This window comes from Aythya marila, assembly GCF_965140915.1.
Source record: "Aythya marila genome assembly, chromosome: 3".
In the NCBI taxonomy this organism is placed as follows: domain Eukaryota; kingdom Metazoa; phylum Chordata; class Aves; order Anseriformes; family Anatidae; genus Aythya; species Aythya marila.
The window spans coordinates 27,082,328-27,103,930 of record NC_139044.1 but is presented as its reverse complement, the minus strand read 5'-3'; the positions used below and the strand labels follow the sequence as shown (position 1 = coordinate 27,103,930).

The 21,603-nt window shown below is 34.0% G+C and overlaps 1 protein-coding gene across 1 annotated transcript in view; it reads right to left on the bottom strand.

Moving 5' to 3' along the window:
• FMN2 (formin 2) overlaps window positions 1-21,603 on the bottom strand; it is a gene marked incomplete at its 5' end in the record, with an annotated part of 152,964 nt that overhangs the window by 75,180 nt on the left and 56,181 nt on the right. The window contains one exon of the mRNA XM_082756573.1: window positions 12,699-12,786. Coding sequence (XP_082612699.1) covers window positions 12,699-12,786 — 88 coding nt within the window. The remainder of the gene's footprint in view (window positions 1-12,698; window positions 12,787-21,603) is intronic.

Sequence of the window (21,603 nt, the reverse complement as noted above, 5' to 3'; positions counted from 1 at the left end):
TACTATGTTTTTGCAATTTCTGGTTAAGGTAGTGTATCGTACCACAAGTGTTTCATTTCAAGGTTCTCAAATGGAGACTTGTCACACCTACCAACTGTAACATTTTGGTGGGGAGACTACTAGAAGAGAATATCTGAGGAAAATATCTTTAGGATGCTTATGTGACCGTATATATTTACAGTGCGCACATTATAAAAACAAACTGCAAAAACAGATCAGCTGCAGGTGATATGCAATAGGTTTGACATGTATTAATCTGTCTTCAGAAAGATAACATACAGTTTTGTATTCATGAGTCAAATGAAATAAAACTTGGCCTTCATGAGCGTTAGTACTTGACTTTTGTTTTAGAAACCTATATATGCTACTACTTTTTGATCCCTATTTCAATGACATTAGATCACTGAGTTCCACAGACTATTTGTGATACTAATGCTGGTAAACGTGATTGACAAAGCATGTATGCAGAATGAGGTAGCATTTCTTACTAAATACAGTTGGAAGAAGTTACTAAGACTTGGTCCGGAATACAAAAAAAAATCATACGTTTCAGGATACATACTAATTTAGACCTTTAATTTTTTTATTTTATTTTATTTTATTATTTATTTATTTATTTATTTAAGTATTTTGAATTTTCTGGCTTTTGGGTTAATTCCACCTTACCTATTTGCATCTGAGTAGCTCAAAGTAAACAACTAAGCCATGGCTTACTGAGAAGTCCAGTCCATAATCAAAAAGATCAACTTATTTTTTCATGTTTCATAGAGCTCATTTTAAATTATCAAGACGAACAAAATGCAGGATGCAGAGGAAGAGATTTACTTATAATCATCCAATAGATCTAATAAGCAAAGATGAAACCTAGGTTTACAGTAGTGCAAAGTCAAGAATAAATTTAGGTTTCAATTATTCAAACTATAAAAAGAATCATATATTTCTTACTTTGTCATCATAATCACTAGAAGGAACTTATTTTTTATACAGGATCTCTGAACTGTGTTACTTTGCTCTGTGACCCTGAGTACATCTGAACAGTCCCCAGTCTTTTCGTGTTCCTTATGCACATTCCAGTCTTTAATCATTTTTCCAATCCATCATTGAACCTCTTGATTTTTGGTACTACACTAGTTTGAGATAAAGCAACCACAATTCATCCCTCATAATAAAGGCAAGGGTATACTCTAGAGCATTCTGCATGTTGGATAAAGTTAGCTGGGCGGATACCAGAAATAGATTTGTCCAGGAAAGGTTTTCTCTACATAAAGCAGCTCACTCAGGATCTTAGTTTTTCTGCTCTCACTTTACCCACAATAAATAGAGGTTCAGGTAGCAATTTAGCATACTTGCTTTAAATGACTGAAGTGTCAACACTAAATCAGTTTAAAACTAACATATACATCTGCAAAATTACTGGTTCAAAAAGCAGTATGAGAAAGAGTAATTTAAGTTTTCATGGAAATCTGCTCTCAGTTCTCTGCAGCCAATTATATCTTTAATATCATTGAAAATGAAGATATTAAAAAAATAAATATATTAATTATCAGTGAAGTCCACATGGTTTTGTTAATGAGAAAGTTGCTCTTTCCTAAGCAGACTCAAACTCACCCAAAGAATCGTCTTGATTACACTGTCAATAATCATGATCAATGGCTGATTTAACATTTCTTGTCTCTCTACAGGAGTGACTAGAAGTCAAAACTAGAGGTCTTGCTTAGACAAGAGGTCTAGCTGATGGAACAAAGACCAAAAAAAAAAAAAAGGAAATAGAATAACCTGAAGTCTCAAGAACCTGTCTTTCTGGAGAATTGTTTATTTAGCTTATACAGAATAAAGTTGAGAGGCACTGTTCTTATGTACGCCTACAAGAGATGTTTGAAACTAGATCACTCCATAATTTCAGACCAAAAAAAAAAAGTCTGTAAATTAATCTGACTACTTCACTTTGTAAAGAATATTTTAAGTGTTAAAAGTAAGTGAAATTAACCTTTTGAGCATTGTTTTGCAAGATACACTGACATCACTTAAAATATTTGTATGAAATCCTAGACTCACCAAAGTCAATAGCAAAACTATCAGCAACTTCAAAGAAAGCAAAGGGTTGAAGGGTCAGAATTTCAGCTGGAACTCGAGATCATTTATATTGTTAAAAAGTTCATATTTGTACAGACTAATGGCTTGAGCCAGAAATTAGCAGGCAATATTACATGACTTGTCTTATTTAGTAGCCAGACTAAATGCTCAGAATATTCTTTCAAACTATACAAATTTAGAGTTGAGCTGTGTGTTTGCTAGGTCCTTCTGAAGTTCTCCATTACTCTTCTCTAACATCAGCAAACATAAATCATTTCATCTGCATGGAACTTTGCTACCTTTGATGACTTACAATACACATTATAGTGGAAATTCATTTAGCCATGAAGATATGCAGTAATTCACGTGCAGAAACAAGCTTTCCTTGCTTACGGTTCAAGCTGGCCAGATGTGCATGATGATATCAGTATCTGCAGTAGTAGAACCAGTTAGAAAAATTATATGGAAATTTACATGGATTCAGAAATCAGGCAAGTCCCTATCAACCCATGATTGCAGTATAGTCAATGGTTATGATCACAAATTGAAGTACAATTTTTCTTGCTCTAGAATTATAAAAAGAAATCATTTGAGAGGCTTCATTTCAAAAGCAAATTTTCCTTTCCATCTGTTAGACGGTAGTATCTCACTAAAATAAAGATTTTAATTTCTTCCGCAAATCAAATTAAAATTTTATTTTTTGCACAACAGAGACCAGTTTAGATGTAGTCTGGTATATTCCATGTCTGCCCAGCCTGAAGTTTGGATAAATACCATGGCCTTCATTGTACTAATGCATGTTAAGTCTTTGACCAAATATTCTGAAGTTACAGTATTAAAGAGCTACAGATGCTAACAAAATGATGTAATGATCTTGTGATATTTAGTCAATGCTCTAAGTATGGTGGGATTATTAAAATAACGCAACAAGATTTTTGGCTAGGTAGAAGACAGATGACACATCTTTACTAACTCAAATCACAATACTGTGATAACTGAGGGCAGAACGATGCGTGTTTATGGTTTAAGTTCCATCTTTTTTCACGCTCCAAACTATTTCTCAAGACCTGGTATTAATAAACTCAACAAAATTACATACCAGAATTGCAACAGAATCAAAAGGTATGTGGAAAACCAAAATATATATGTCCCAGAAAAAAAAAAATATATATATTTTTTTGAATCATGGAATATCTCACATTGGAAGGGACACACAAGGATCATCGAGTCCAATGCCTGGGTCCCCAAAGGGCCACCCAAAATCAGACCATGTTTCTGAGAGTGTTGTCCAAATGCTTCTTGAACTCCGGCAGGCTCAGTGACATGACCACTGCCCTGGGGAGCCTGTTCCAGTGCCCAGCAAAAAAACCTTTCACCTATATTTATTTCAGTATTGTTACTCGATTCAGTCTGCTGATGACTGTAAGACTAGAAAAGGCATTCTATATTGCTTCAGCTCAATACCATTGAGCTATATTACCTGTTTAAGTAGCTAAAGTTATTTGCAGCTTCATAAATAAATAAATAAATTACACTGAAATATAATGCAACGTATATCGAATAGGGAGGTTTCCTGTGGAACAGCAGAACAATGGAAATAAATCTTAATCTTTCATTATCCAGAGACCATGACAGAACATGACAAAGAAGAGAAAGAAAGGAAAATCCAGGAGCATCCAGGAACACTGGCACAATAGCTCTAGCACACAAAAAAAGCATGCTCTCACACTAAACGTTCCACCATTTTTGCAGTAGAAAGCGATTTTCTAACATCCAACCCTAGTTTCCCAGCCCTGTTTCCTACCCTGTCGATCACGGCCGGATCCAGCAAACTAACCGCTGCCCTACCTCTGCACCATCCCCTCTGCTCCCTGCTCTCGGAGCCGAGGTGCGCCGGGCTGAGCCCCGCAGCGGGCCGCTATTGCCACCTGCTGCTGGGAGCGCGGAGCCGCCCGCCGCGCCTCCGGGGGAAGGTGGGCAGCGGCGGGGAAATTCAAAAAAAGGGAAATGCAAAATAAGTGAGGGGTAGAGCCAGGTCCGGGGCGGCTCTGTGGTACGCTGTTGTGCAGTGGCCTGTCTGCTGGTGTTTGCGATCGGCACGTTTTTGTTAACCAATGGATGCAATGGATGTTCCACATGAGACCAAAGGAAGATCGTCAGTGCCAGGCGCGTAATAAAAGGTTGAACATGGTGCCATAACCAGCTACTGCAGAAGAGTGGCAGTGAACACTTGAGGAAGTGAGAGTCAGTAAAAATAAAGTGATGAACTGAAACAGATTTGCCACGCTCCCTACCCAGGGAGCCTAGGCTGAAATACAAAGAGCACAGTTAGTACCCTGTTACAAATCATTCAGCAGGCATTTTGATAATGACTTCTAAACACTAACAGCCATAATATGCAAGATACAAAACATAACAGTGGAAGGGTTAATCTGAAATACATATCTGAGATCCGTGCAGAGTGTAGATTTTAGGATATTGCAATTACTACTCTAAGTAAGTAGGTAGAAATACCAAGAGTTGAAGCAACACTTTTCCTAACAGTCTTTTCCTAATCTTTCCATATCCCCAGCGTCTCTTCTCCTCAAAACCACATACATGATTAAACAGAAGAGCATGGGAGACACCTGTAAGTAAACAATACTTTTCAAGAAGTGGAAATCAGCCAAAGAAAATAGAAAAGCAAAACGTGTCATAAGTTCAATGTAAATTGGACGAGAACAAAAAAGCAACTTGCCAAATGCATAAAGCTAGTAATAAAATTGCTTTCAAACACATCAGATGTAGGAAGCCTGACAGGAAACAGTTGGGCACGCAGATAATCTGGCTGTAAAGAGAGCACAAAGGGAGAATCAGAAAAGATTAAACAAAGTATTTGTGTTAGGATTCACTACCACAGAAAAGGTCAAAGATGTTCTAATACAAGATCTACATCTCTCAAGTGATGTGTTTCGGGCACCATCTTAAACCGATGAATTTCAGAGCATACAAATGCAGATTTTAAGAGGATTCTAGAGATGATGCTGGAAATTCAAAACCAGTCAGTCTGAATTCTGTGCCTGGAAAGTGTCCATGTATTATATGGAAGAACAGCTTCTTCAAACACAGAGAAACACAATGTAGTGAGAAAGGTTGCATGTTGTTTTGTAGTGGATACCCATGAGCAACAAATTGAATGGGACTCTCCTAGTGGAATCAACCAAGGCACAGCAGTGGTCAGATTAATACTGCATTTGCATGAGGCTCCTTCTTACCTAAGGCTCTAGGAAAAAAAAAAAAAATGCTGTCATGAGATAAAAAGGAAAGTTTACTTAGTGTAAATATAGAAACTGATTAAGAAAAAAAAAAAATCACCTACAAAAATGATTGATGAATTTTCAAAATAGAGAGTTGTAGCAGTGGGGTCATACTAAGATCTTTGCTGGTTCCTGTATTGTTTAACGAATGTGAGGTAATAATGTTTGCAGATAATAAAAGTTAGCCAGTTTAAAGCTAAGTGCAAGCATGTGCAGAAGGATCTCTTTCAATGTCAATACAAGCAAAGTAAAGTACATGGAAAAAAAATAATCCAAATGTAAAAACAGTGAAAGATACAAAATCAGCAGCCCTTGGGAAAAAAAAAAACAAAACACTTTTTTCATAGGTTTCTGAAAACACAAGCTCAATGATTAGCAACAGTTAAAGGGCAAACATCAGTAATATAGAAAAATGGAGACTGAAACAGAAGTTTCAGCCTACTGTGTCATAGGCACACAGTGCACATAAATATTGAAAAATAACTTGCAGAGCTAGTCAACTTTTTTGCAAAGAGAAGAAAGAGAGCTATGGATGGTAGACTGGTGACAGGGAAGAACAGAAATATAGGCAGTGTGTGTGAAGGTCTTTCCAACAAAATTTTCAATTTGTTTAGAGAAAGACTACTACTGCAAAAAAATTAAAAAAAAAAAAAAGATAGAGATCTATAAAATTACATGAAATTCAGTCAGTGCCACTCTGTTTTCTCCTACTTCCTTGCTATCCACACAGGAGATTGTGTACTAAGCTAGACAGATCTTTATTTGGCCTAATACAGTATACAATTTTAATTTCTTTCTTAAGCAAGGAATGATAAGAAGGGAAAAAAATGCATACAACTAATGATAAAAAAAGTATGGGTCCATTTTGCAAGTTTTACTGTTTTCATTTTTATTAATTTGGATTGAGATTAGATTCTAACTTCTGTAGACATGAGGCATTTATTTTTTTATACATCTGAAAGCATATGTATAAATATATTTAAGCCTAAAAAACACATCACTAAATGTTGTGGCAAGCATCCTTTCCTCCAAAACCTTTCAACTCAATGAAAAAATGTGTGACTAAAGAGCTGCATTACAAAACGCTATTGCAAGAAGAGATTTGTTCCTGCTTCGTAAATTCTTAAGTCAATTAATAAGATGTTCATAATGTTCATAACGTTAAAATATTTCTTTGGTTCAGCAATACATAAAAATACGGCACTGAAGAAGATTCCTTCTTCATTTTGTATTCTGTAAAAATATTTCCTTTCTTCCCTGTTTTTGCATGGTACTGATGTGAACAGCAAGCATTTTATTGCTTTTCTACTCAGAATTTCATAGTCATCCCTCTCACAAGTGACTGACTACACAGTACACAAATAAGAAATAACAGTAGTGATTTTTTTTTCTTTGGGTAGAACAGAACTTTCCTGAAACTTTTTGTTCAATGCTGCAAAGTTAATCAGACTTCCAAGAAAAAAATAAAGCGTTTCGAATGAAACAACAGACAAACAATGCAGTTACAGTTCTTACATTTCTTACAAAACTTTTCTATTAAATTACATTCATATGTTTTTAACAACAACAAAAATTTTTAATTAGCCAAACTATCCAATGTGGCAATAATTAGTCTCTGCCGATTCAAATATTGTTAAAAATTTCAATATAATTTTTCCTTATTTAAAATGTATTTGGCATTACAGAAAAATGTATTTAGTTCTATAAACATATTTTTAAATTGTAAATTCCAAAAGCGTGTTGCATGGAAACCAAAATTTGGTTCCTTTCTTGATGTGAACATTTCTGTCCTTCATACCTGGATTTGTTGCTATTATAATATATATTAGTAGTATATATTCATTTGCATGTATAGGCAAAAATAACTGAGGTTATATTTTTCCTTGACTTCTAACAACTTAACCCCATGGGGCAGCTTTGTTGCCCCATGATCAATGGAATAAGCCTTCAGAATATCTCAGAGGATAGGTCCCTTCCAGTCCCTTCTCTATCACTACTTGGGACTGGCTTTTAATGCTATCAAGGTTCAAGGAAGTGCTAATGCACAAGACAGAAAAAGGCCAAACCAACAAACCTTTTTCTTTGTGGTGTCTTGGAAGGATCTAAACACACATTGGAAAGGCTATCAAAGGGAAGCTTGACCCTAGATCTTGAAAAAGTTTTTAAGCTGTCAAAATGCGCAATATTTGATAAAGTAAAAAAAATAAAAAATAAAAAAATAAAAATAAAAATAAATAAACCAGAACAGGTAAAGTTTCTAACTTTGTAATTAACTTACACAGACTATAATCACTTTATGGATCATCCCTTTAAGAAAATGCACAATTGTTACCTTGCCTAAAAACTGATCTATATATCTACTTCAGGACTTTGTATTCTATTCATAACCTAAAATGACAGAAATTAGAATTTTGGTCATCTAGTTTGTCTTCTAGTTTAACAAAGTCCAAAAAACTTGAACCAATCATGTTATTTTACAACTTAATTTGTTTAAACCGTAAAATGCATTCTGAGAAGATATCCATTCCTGATAAATAATTTGATTCTATGAGTTTAAAGTGATTACATTTATAGACACGTATTGTTAATGTCCTATTAACAATAAATACTGATAAATACTGAATAGAGTACCTCTGGACCTTTAATATGATAAACTAATGTTGAGTCTTAGTTTCCAGATTGAGTCATTTTTTCCTGAATGCTTTCCATTTAGAGCATCTCTACACATAGATGTAGACTACATCGTAGTTTAATGAGAGCAAAGAATTCCTGCACAGAACCTTCAAATAATGCAGCATGAGAGATTTTCCCTCCTCCTCCAGTGAAATAATTCAGTTAGTGTTTGACAAAGTTTTTCCCAGCTCATCATTTGTGTCTATGTGAGCAGTCAAATGAGAAAACAAAACCAAGATTCTCTCGTGTTCATCTATCACAAATAGCCTCATATTAAAGATTAAGCATTTATTTTGTCCATTAACATTGGATGTTCATCCACTTCCTGCACAGTTGTCTTTTGAATTCAGAGCAGAAACTATGTCTGTTGTACACAGTTGTACCTCTGTTAGTAGTGGAACGCAACTTTCAGTAAAATAATCTCCAGTCCAGATTAAAAGGTCAGGCTTTAACAACTAGTAGGTGAACCTGCCTACCTCTCCACAGCTCTTTTTCCTTTCTTTCCTTCTCTCATAGTATCACTGACCAACAATGAGTTGAGAGCTGTAACACAAATAGCTTTGGTCTTCTGTACTTTTTTTTTTCCTCCCAATTATCAGATCAAGACAGGTACCTCTACCAAATTTTGTGGACTACAAGCATCACAGAAAAATAGCTATTATTAAATGAGGATGTCCTTAGAAAGGGAAGGGAGGGGTGGATCTGATGCAGAAGTCTCTAAACTACTTTCAACAGAAATAGGGCAACCAGGAGGCAGTATGCAAAGCTTTAGAGAAACAGTTACACTATTGCAGCAATATCAGAAGTAACGCAATGCCTGAAATGATAAACCACGTTAAAAGAAACTTACTTAATTGGAAAAGATTACAGAGAAGTTCAAAAGACAGATTTGCTTATGTTGTTTTTGCCAGTCTTCTTTCAACATTTACAAGACATGTTCAGACTAAGATAACTTTGTTCAACAAAAGATTAATTTCTATTCTGAAAATAAATGCTGTATAAAATCTGACTATGTAGGGAATATAACATTTTCATGAAACATAAAATTTGCTTTCCTTCTATTTGACATCTTTGGTTTATTTTATTTTTTTTTCTTCTGCATTTTTCCCTTATGTATTAGAAGTTTTTGCTATTGCTACTGCACTTGTTAACATGCATAAAGATAAAAACAAGCAGAGGACATACTGTATCCTTATAACTAATTGATCAGGGAGGGAACTGACTACTATGTTCTGGGCAACATATAACAATCATTTGAAATTGTAGCTATTTCTTGTGTTTGAAGGTATTTAAGAGACATGCTTAGCATGCAATTATATACTAACATATGGGGTGTTAATCATAGACTACTAAATACAGTTTACTGCAATCTTGTGGGATCTCAAATTTAAGCACAAAGAAAAAATAGGAAAAAAAAACTGAGCTATAAAAGAAAAATATGTAAGTGCTTGTTTGGTATTTCTCAAGCTTTGGCTGTATCATGCTGCCAAATGCATGTGTATTTCCAGTGAGAACATAACACTGGATAGGATGAATGAGGGAGATTTGTGGTACAGTGAACATAAAAAGCAAGCAAAATATCTGGATTAAGTGTTTTGCATAGTTGATAGGTGTATAAGGAATAGGTGTCAGTAAAATGTTGCATGAAACCAGAGAAACCGTGAGGACTAATTTTCATACTAATAACAGAAAAATGGCATTGAATTTAAAGAGAACATTTCTTACAATTCCTACAGTTTCTAGCCTAGACTGGGTAAATTAGCTGGAAGTTCTGTTAGTAATTAGAATTAAAGAAAAAGAAAAACAACAAAAACACAAACAGAACATAACAAAAAGAACAAGAAATCAAACCATCCTACTTGACAGCACTACTAGAAACATGTACTAGAGCTCAGTACAAATACGCTCTGCTCCTTCCACACTGTAAAAATATTTAAACAGCAGCCAGGATTTTGGAGTTTGTTTTACTAATCCCAACGCAAAGTCAGGAGCAAACAAATGCAATTCTTCCAGCAGACACTTAACAATATCATCATCATCATCATCAAAATCTATTTAGCTAATAGTGCAGTAGTCTAAGATCTTCCATTCAATGACATCTGATCACACATGCACGAAAAAGTCACTAAATGTTCTAGATCATTTTAAAAAATCCGAAATTTTCAAGTTTCCAAAAAAAGCTTTCAAAGATCATTTTTACAGACAATATTTCACCTATGTTTTTTTAACTCCAAAAATCAACCAACCAAAAAAACCCACCAACCTTTAGAACATTAGGCCAGGTTTCAAGGTATTTTTAGCATTTTAATTAAAAACAGTGTGGATTAAAACTTGAAATCATAAATGTATTAGGTGAACTCATAGCTATCACAATTGTTTTCCCTTCTGTTTCTGTAACATTTTGAAATTTGTCTAAGCTGTTAGAAAAATAAAACACAATAGCATGCAAACCAAGGAATATCAGATTGAATACCACACTGCGTTGAAATACTCTCCCCTCTTTCTCGGTATTTTTCTAGGTCAGTAAAAACAAACAAAAATCCCTACAGTTTTTCTGCAATTCACATATTTTTATATTCATTAACTCTACTTCCACCGGATATCCTTTAGATGTAATAAAAGAGATATTCAGAAAAATGCCTATGAAGAAAGTTTCCTGGTGCCACAAATAGTCAAAGTGGGGGAAAAATGTTTTGTTTGACTGGCTTTCAGATTCACAAAAATAAAAAAAATTCTTGTGTTGTACTGAGCAAGATAGAAGTAAATTTTCATGTCATTATACAGTAAACAAAGTAAAACCTCAAGAAGACTACTCAAGTCCTGGGCTAGAGGACCAAACACTGATCCATTATTTTACTGTACTTATTCTCATGCATCTTGAATCTTAATGTATATAAAAGCAAATATATCATTATTTTGCTAATGCAGCTTTTTATTTCAACATTTTAATTTTTGATAGCACTTCCTCATTAGACTATTCAAACTGTAGCAGATAAGCAAGCTATGAAACACTCTCTCTCAATCCTTACTCGTCTAACAAACTAGTAAAAATAGTACATACATAAAGGTGAAGCTAAATATTCTATGATTTTATAACTTCTCTCACAGACTCTATGGCTAGATCACTCAGAAAACTCTGCATGGAGTTACCAATGCCATAAATGTTTCTGTTGAGATCTCAGCTCTATTTTTCCTACTCCCAACACATGAATTTCTTTTCTCTTCCTCAACACCTTTCTTGCATGCCTATTTTATGTTAAACAAAAAGCAACAAAAGCATTTTTAACAAAAGGATCTTCCAAGAATTTCCCAAAGTCATCCCATCAGAAAAAAATTCTCTTATATTTTTTCAATCACTTCTGAACAGCTAGGAAGTAAAAACACTACTAAAATCTCCTTTGCAAAAACTATTGTTTTTAAAAAGCAGCTATTGAAGGAGGAATATACAAAATCTGCACATAGCTGTTAGATGATCACGTGTACTTAATATTGCAGTAGGATAAAGGTTAAGCATAATATTGTTTGACCCCTTCAACTACTGACATTCATGCCATGTTATTGTTAGTGTTGCATGTTAAGCAAGCAAATTTTCAATGAACTTGTGTTGGCTTTACCACAGACACAGATGTTAGGCGGACTCCTTTGTTCATAAGGTTCTCATTATTAACTGAAACCAAGTTGAATATTTGACTGAAGGAAAGGACCATATCATTGTTTTCAGATTTTGCTCTATGACTTAACTGAACTACATCTGCCAGCTTTGGAAATACCAAGTACTTCTTGGCGCCAGTACTGGCGCCTTGCTCTTAAGTGCTTCAGCTTGAGGAAGTCTAGTAACCATCAAAACAGTTTAATAAAAACTTAAAGTTGTGATTAAGAGTTACTCATTAGCTGACAGAGTGCACTGAAATTTGCTTCTATTTATGAATAATTTCACAAAATAAGCAAATCATAGTAAACTGAATGCATGGCTGTAAATACGTAGCCTAGAAAGTTCACAAGATGTTTTTGTGATTTATGAAGTCTGTGTTATACTTGAAACCACATTTATTTAATAGATAGGCTGGCACTTCACAGGACAGTTCAGTCTGCTTCAAATCTATCCAAAGCCTTTGGGAAACATAAAGGATGGTCTGAATATAAATACAATTCCACTTTTCACCTTTTTGCACTACTGTCTCTTAGCATAAATGTGAGAAGTATTACAGTCCTTCCAACAAATCTCCCATTATAAACAGCTGTTGAAGATGAAACAACTCCAGTTTGTGCTAATCCAAATATAAGAACTATTTTAGACAGCAAAACAATCCAATGTTACAATTCATTTTTCTGGATATACCTTTGGGATCTTTGAATTAGAAACAAACTTTCTTCCACAGAAAGACCAAAATCAAAGAGTCTAGATTTCACACCACTCAGGTAGTTGATGCCCAGAACTGTGGGAGGCAATTCTGCAAATTATCAATATTTGTTTTCTATGCAGAATACGTTACTGGGGGGGGGGGGGGGGGGAATGACATCTGATATTTTCAGAAAATTAAAGTGTGAAAAAACCCTCTTGATTTTTTTGACCTATCAAAAGATAAATATAATAAGCATTTCCAAATTATTAACAATGCAATCTAAGCTAGAATCAACAATAACTATTTCACTTACCATGCTGAATGTCCCTCATGTCTAAATGAAGGCTAGACATTAATATTCCAACAGCTTGAGATCTTTTGTTACTTAACAACTTGACAACCTGCCAAAAGAAACCCATCTATTAGTATCCACCTGCATTAAAATGTTACAAGATATTTTGTATTACTAATAACAAACTAATAGTGAGTATTTTTATTGTTTTTAAGTGTTTCAACTGCACAAATCCATCACAAGTGTAAATGTCATCTAGCTGAATTTTAATCTTAAAAGAGTCACTATAAAATTTCCCCTAGACTTCATTCTTCATCAGGATGCACACTTTCAACTTCACACTGATGTTACTAAGTGTATGAAACAGGCTGTCATATAAAAAAATCCAACTGTGTCTATCTTGGAAATGCTTTGGTTTCCAAAAACCACACAATAATTTCCATCTTTGATGTAAGCTAGAACTGTGAGAATTTGTATTTTATTTGAAAGTTTGACGTAGTAGGCGCCAATATGAATTTTATTTAAAAAGCAAAATAACCACGTACATATTGGTATTTTCTTTGATCACTTTTAGGGAATACAGAAGGTCTCAAAGCTTTTTATTTATTTATTTTTTAAATAATAGAAAAAAGTCCTCAAAATTTCTTGCTCTAGGGAGTTAAAATTAGCCACTGAAAAATATTTTTTTTGTGCATATTTGCTTTGCAAGCATAAAAGCAACAAGTAATTCACAGCTTAGAATCCTGTGGAAGACAGTCTATTTGAATTAAGCTGGCTGTAAATTTTACATCACTAATATGAGAAGCAAGTAATGCCAGAAAAGGATCCATATCTGTAAAACAATGTGAATTTAGATAAAGACATTTTCAATGTAGGGCTATAACCATTATACAGATGAAAGAGGTTAATATTTAATCAACTCAGTTTGGTAAGTTTTACATTGTACTAAACATGCTGAAGAAAAACCTTTGTCAATTATTTGGAGGAAAGGCGAAAAAAACCAATTTGATCTGTAAATTCAAGTTATTTTTACATTTCAGTCAGGTAGTACATACATATTTTTTTCAAGTTACGTAATTTCTATATTAGCATTGAGATGCTGTATCACCTACAGACCCACTGAAAAAAATAATTTCGTAATCAATTAGAAGAAATTAGATTATGTAAAAAAATAAGATAGCTTGAGTAACGAATGTCAAAATCCAATCCACATCTTAAAATGTATAAAAGTACCCACAAGATGGCCACCCTGTGGCCACCTTTGATTCAATCAAGTTTTCACACACAAGTTTGTAAGTTGATGTCTGAGCTGCAGCTGAAGAGAAGTAAAACCATGACACAGAACTCTTCCACTAGGGCCTGCCTAGAAAAGGAAGCTAAAGTCACAGTGCTTGCAGAATGGGTTTCCTGATAATGTGCTTGACTGGGCAACCTTGAACCTACACAACCAACAGTGTGTCAGGTATTTCATTTTCCTTTCCTGATAGATTCCTAACAGATTTCTGATTACAGCAAAGTGAAAAATACTGCTCCCTGCAAATGAACTGAAAAAAAAAACAAAACAACAACGACCAACACCACCACCACCAACAACAAAAAAATTAAAATTAGAAATCAGGTATGTCATAACTGTAGATCAAAGGTTAAAGAAACAAATCCAAGGCACAGATATTGATGTCATCTGTCAGAAGTTAGCATGTGCCTAGGCAATATCTAGCACATGTGATATATTAGGAAATTAAAAATTGAAGTCAAATGGACTAAATCAAAATTTTACAGAATAGGATATAACAGACAAATTTTATGAAGGAAAACTATTATAATTCAGAAAAATATAACTAAGATATCCTACACTAGCCTTCTAATAGGCTATAATTATTAAATGTTTCCTATAAGGAACATAAATCTATTTTAAGCCCATAACTTAGATAAAGCTAGGACAAATAATATGAGAATTCGCTGTGAGAAGAAGCTATTAGCAGTACCCACATACTACTATATTAGCTTAATATTGTGAAAACACTATTTCTACCACTCATCATCAATCTAAATCTCAGAACTACCAACGTGAGGACTACAAATATAGCAAGGGAACCAAAGCAAGACAAAAAAAAAAAAAAAAAAGGAGCCACAAAATAAAGCAACTAGGTGCTTGTGGTGCGGATTAGAATGTGATTTCTTACAGGACCAGATTTAGAGGCCCGGTAAATGCCTTTGAGTCCTGCTCTCTAACAGCAATTTGATCTAAAAGTTAATAGAAAAAAAAAGAAGAGGCTTATTCTTAAAGAGACCTGCTGAATAAAAGGATAATTATTTACTGACTGATGCATTCTGCCTGTGATAACAGGGAAAAAAAAAAGTGATGTCCCTATGCACAATAGGTCACCCTTTCTACCAAAATTCTGATTATTCATCAAAAAGTACCAAAAAGAGTCAGGTGAATGGTGTGCAGAATAGCATCAGGTAAAGCATTTTTATATAGCAACTACAGATTTTATCTGGCTTTATTTAAAAATGTATGCTCTAAGTCAACTTTTATACTCATCTTCATTCATTCATTCCCATTTTTAGTAAATTGCATGAATATTAGAGCTTTCCAATAGAATGGTTGTAACAATAAAACACTAATTCAGAAAATATGAATATTAGCATAAGTGCCTAAAGCAATTCCCACTAAAAATAAAACAATGAAATAAATCAGCTGCAGTCTAGGCCTACAGGCCACAGACTAGTGACGCCATTTAAAGGCGGAACACCAGAAGATTGATAAATCCAAACTCTACAAGATCTAAAGCCTCAGACACAATACACAACTCCTTTTTAGTCTGGGTCCTGGACCTTTGTGTTTTAAACAAATTTGAAAATAAATAAAAAGGAAGCTAGAGATGTTATCTGAAGCCTAAACTCCAGGACAAACTTTCTAATTGTTGAGTAGTCTTCATCATTAAGCAGTAAACAAACTACATGCCAAATTGTTCCTGATTGTTTAACACAAGCAAAAACAGTCAAAAAGATATTTAGTGAAAGGTAATGCAAGACACATGTTTGATGAGAACCCTGAAGCAAAAATACAAAGATTCCCTTTCCCCAGAATAATATTTAGTTAATGCATGGAATTCTGAAATGCTTCGTTCTCTGGTTCCGATTTTGACCGCTAGCATTAAGCAAAAAATTATTCCATGGTTCTCACTGGCTAAGAAAAACTACAGAAGAGTACAAAAACTCATAAGCAGGAAACTCCCCTGTACAAATACTTGTAGCTTGTAACTTTTGCAGAGAGGATACAGAAATACGGAAGTTCCAAACCAGATCTTTAAAAACTGGATCATGGCAGTAATGCAGAAATCATCTGACGAAGCATTATTTCAACAATTCTTTTCTATGGATTTCAGTGTATTTCAAATGTAAAATTTTACATTTGTAAAATATACAGTCAAAGAATTGGACCCATCACATCTTTCATGTGGATATCCTTGGCTCCTTATAGATATAAACAGAATAATGTAACGCTCTTCTGAGTTTATTTTCCTTTAAGGTAAATCCAGAAGTGACTTCTGGCTAGTGATGGTGTGAGAGGAGAAACAGGCACTATGCCAAGTACTGAGGAATTTTGGTGCAGCAGGAGATCAAACATTTCTACTTACATATAAAATAACACTCATTCCTGACTATCTAAAAGACAATCTGTGCTGACTGCATGTACTGATTTAATTGAACTTGATTTATATCACTTCATTTGAAGAATTACTTAGCTTAGAAAAATTACTAGCTTAGATTCAGATACACAGTAATAAGACAGAATCATTGTGTTCCTCAACTGGAGACTCAAAAGTGCTTAAATTTCCCCCATTAAAATAATCACAATATTAATTTTAAGGACCGGACTAGGGAATGGAGATACATAGCAAAGTTTAAATTATCTACATTAAATATGCATCACAAGGAAGTTATTTTTTTCATACCTAAAGCTCTTTTTTGACAGTTTGACTCATTTTTGTGTACCACAATTACAGTTACTCCTTCTTTCATCATCTAAAGGATTGAGGTACTTAAAATTTTAGTTTCTAATTGTTTACCTCTTCTGTTTATAATTGTCAGAATATCTCCATGGGTTGATTAATAACACAAGTGACAGCCTAAAATATAACCTCTTAAAAAATAAAAATCCAACAAGCTAAAATATCATCAGAAATTAAGTATTAAAACTAGAATTTTCATGCATGGTCTGCAATGCACTCAGCATTTTTTTTTATTGCAGGTCATCAGCCCAACTGCTGTGAACAACCTTGTCACTGTGTACTCACGTTAGGAATGCAATTACATCTTTTGATAATTTTTGCAAGAGATGTTGCATGCCCAATTTCTTTATCTCATAAAATATTAATTGATCAAATCATGAAGACAAAAAAAAAAAAGGAAAAAAAGGATAAGTGAAAAGATGGAGGTAAAAAGCAGAAATGTGAGAAATCAATAGGCTATTTACTATACCTAGTGGGAGATATTCCATGATCTTAAATACAAACAGAAAAACCCACTATAGGAAAAGCTTTAGTATTCCCACTTTTAAGGGAAGACATATGGTTACAGTCAAATCCCAGTGAAACCTTTCAATTACAGCTGTCTGCTTTTCTTTAGCAGCTTTTTGTTGTTGCTGTTTGTACTGATCAGCACTAAGCAACAAAATATAGCCATAAGGAAAAATGTGCATTAAACTCTAAGTCATCATCAGCAAAATCAACACTCTCATCTAAAGCCTTTTGATACTTTAAAAACAACAACTAAAAAATAATTTTAACAACTTGATTTTCAGGCTGACACCAAAAATCTGTTTAGCTTTTAAAGTCAGTTAGGATCTGATAGAAATACAGTTAAGTACACTCACACAAGTTAAACAGATTTTTTTTTTTTTTTTTTTTTTCAAATAAACCATCCCATTCAGTGTACAAATCTCAAATTTTTAGGTGAAACCCATTCAATCTACACATTTAATTCTGAAGTAACCTTTTTTTGCTTTTTTGTTTTTCCTTTTTTTTTTTTTTCCCGATCAGATGTAAAATCTACTGCACTAAAAAGTTTTGCTTCTTACCTTCTTAGCACAACAAAGGTAGGCAGAGAGATGGGAGGAAAAAAAAAAGTCATATATCCATGCTCTCTTCCTTTTTCCCTTGATGGCGCCTAACGCTACAATGTCCAGTGCACTGAGCCCTTGTACTGAGAGAGTTAGAAATGCACCATGGTCCTCTCAGCCATTCAGGCTGAGATGGATAAGAATGTATTTGAAAGATACAGAAGTACTGTATGGAAATGTGTGATCACCAGTCTCCTTTGAAAGATGTCTGTAACTAAGATGTCTGTTCAACTTGATGGTTTTAGGTACACCAAGAATTGTACACAGCCCAGGCTGGCAGCTATTTCTGCTGAGATTCAAGATCTGGGTTACTCTTTTTAGATGTGCAGCTTTCAAACTCACAGAACAGCCACCGCTCACTCACTTCAACCCAAAGCCTACTTTACCCTTTACTTCAACAAACTTTCACTATGACCTTCCCCTACATAGATCTTCCAATTCATAAAGGAACACAATGAGGCACTCTACATTGCACCTCTGGTTAAGAAATGAGCATAGCCCTTCTTGTTCATGCAGAATATGTAAGCTTTTAAGCAGCAGCAGCTAAAACAAGCCAATAGGTCAGCAGAATATTTCAGATGAGGATACACATACAGAATAGAGAAACAAATCTGTGATCTAAATACAAGAAAGCAGTAATAGGAAACAAGAATAAGAAACGTACATAGTTAGAAACCATCAACCTGGGAAGCCTGAACAGGCACAAATTTGATACATGGATGCAGTCAGGTAATATTGTGCTTGCAACAAAGAATTTTGAAGATAATGCAATAACAAGAAAAATAAAAAGTCATATAGCAACAACATATCCAACAAGCCACATAAAGAAGAAAAGCAGAGGTAAAAAAAGATACCATATTAAAAAAAACAGTGTCTCAAAAATCAGTCTTACAAGCAAAACAAATGAGATATTTAGTTTCATAAATAACATCATTACATATTTATGTACAAATAAAAAGCAACATATCAGACAAGTCTTCCATAATTCCTGTCTGTCAGGGCAACAGAACCCCAACTGCCTGGAGAATGCACAAAATCACAAGAAACAGTTGTGCCAGTGACACTGATCAATAAATGTGGATAAGAAAACTCTCTAAGACAGTGCCTCACCTATTTGCAGAGGAAACTAATCCTCCTTTTCAAAAAAAAAAAAATATATATATATATATATATTTATATATATATATTTCTCCCTTCATGTCTTCCTTGTTAATGAATAAACATGAATAATCTTTTATCTGTTAATTCAATGTGGCATTTACTGTATTTACCAATTTATACTTATTTTTATGTGGTATTTTATTCCTAGGGGTATTCTATTACCACAGCTTCTTTATGTTCAACTTAAGAATTCAAAAATGCTGAAATCATTAACAAAACACTTTTATTGATACATCTTGTTTGCATCTAAAGCTTTTGAAACAGAACGAAACTTCAGTAACCTATTATTTATTTTCTGGGGTGGAAGTAGGAGATTAAAATCTTAATGTCAATAGATTAATAGTGGACTTTCCATATGAGAATATCTTCAACATTTTTCTTTCATTTACGTGATAGATTATAAACACATGGTCTGTACTTGAAAAGTTCACTAGATTTAAGTGTGTATTATTTTTCAGAAATACAGTTAAAAGATCATCAGGAAGGCTTTTAAGACAATGATTCAAAAGTTAGGAAAGAAATCTGTGCAACTCAATTCAGTCCCTTTTGTCTACCTGTTATGCTGACAGTCATATTAAGATTTTCTCATCATACACTACTTTTCTACTATCTATTTGGTGTACACTAGCCAACATTCTCCATATAATTAAGTTTTTAATATTGAATTTACATCATTCTTTAGTATTTGCCTTAATTAAAATATAACCCTTTTTCTTCCTGCTTTTCTGATTACATGTTTTTTTTTGTTTTTGTTTTTTTTTAAGTGCTGCAACTACCAATAAAAACATTGTTACTCTGGTATCAGCTCTATTTACTAACTAACCAGGGTTCATCATTAAGAACTGTGCTCATTCCACAGCCTGCTGCAGGTATGGAATACAGCCTATGAAAAATTCTATCCCGACAGGTAACTAAGATTGATACTGTAACTAGACAGAGTGGTTGAACAAGACAATCCAAAAGCAAGTTTTCATCCTTTACTTGGTTAAACAGTGTAGTCTTGATGAGGTACACTATTTGCTGACAGGAACCACCCACATCAAGAATACTTAGATTCATAATAGGTTTTTGAGAGAAATTACTTTAGATGGAGTAAGAGGTGACATAGATTTATACCTACCTTGCTCTACATGTATATTTACATCTGTCAGATCTCCTCTGTTCTTCAGTCCCCCCTCAGTTATTCATCTTAATCTCCCCCCTCAGTCCCTGTTTTCCAATCTACCACTACAAGATTAGGAAAAAGTCTTCAGAATTATATCTGAAATCTCTTCCAAGCTACAGGAACTGAGATTTCATAAAACTTGGAAAATAGTGAAATTTAAGCAACCCTTTATAGAACTTACAGAAGGCATGTAGCTGATAACATTTTTACATATTTCAAGCCTATAGAGCTATGTGGACATGAGCAAAACCAGGCTGTTTTCTTTTTTTTCTTTTTCTTTTTTTTAAAAAACATTGGAAAAACGAACAAGACACCCAGTGTGGGGGAAAAAAAGCAACAAAAAAAAAATTGCAGCTCAAGAGCTAACTTTTGGCGAAGTTATAACTTATAATGAAAGCCATACCATTTTAATAGGTAGCGATGGCAGCTCCACCTATAATATAGCCCATAAAGGGCTTTCTTTGAAGATTAAGTAGGCATTCCCATTTAGTGAGCCTGCACACATTTACAGCAGCTGAGAATTTGACATACGCGTATTATCAAAGGAAAATATATCACAGCTCTTGTCATAGCACCAAACAAGAGACAGTAGGAATAAAATCAGCTACATTCACAAATAAATATTAACCCTTCATTTTTCCTCTTTCTTTATGGTTCTGGAATGGATTTTAATATCTCCTTCACCCAAAGCAAGATGCAATATGTTTTTTTTCAAGAATTATTGATTTATATTGTCTTAAGATATTGCAGATAATCATATTAAGGAAAAAATAGAAACAATATTTTGCAAGGGTGAAAAAGCAAACAATGTATGTAAAATTACCACTTTAAAAGGGATTACCATTTACAAATAATTACATCATGTATATCTACATATACACACACAAACGCGTATACTGTCACATATAATAACTGCACGCAGAACAGCAGTGTTTTCCAGAATAATACTTCACCTACTTAAACATCCCAAAATTATCAAATCTTCCTTCAGATTACCTAGAACTTTTCTTCTCCTGTCCCCGTGTCCCCCCTCCCCCACGGCCTCTTCTGTAAATACATTTTTATTTCAGCTTACAATAAAAATATTGTTATTAAAATCAGATGTTTATATAGAGTACCAAATATTTTATACATTTGAAAGTTATTTGGGCATTTTTTTTCCTGATAACTATTTCCAGTTTAGCTATAATTTTACATTCAATACATATAAGCAATACATCCACTCAGCATACCCACATATTAACATAAGGAAAAAAAAGATTGCCAAACTAGAACTTCTCTGGTAAAAAGTACAGTAAGCTTTGTGGATCCCAGTTCTGTTCTGCACTGTGCTGTTCTGCAGCTCAACAGGTGACAGAATACATCTGCCTTGCATAATGCTTCCCTGTAAAAATCACTACAGAAACACCATTTGTAAGATCTTTACAACACCCATAACTATCATAGAATCTATGTAAGTCAGTAACCACTTA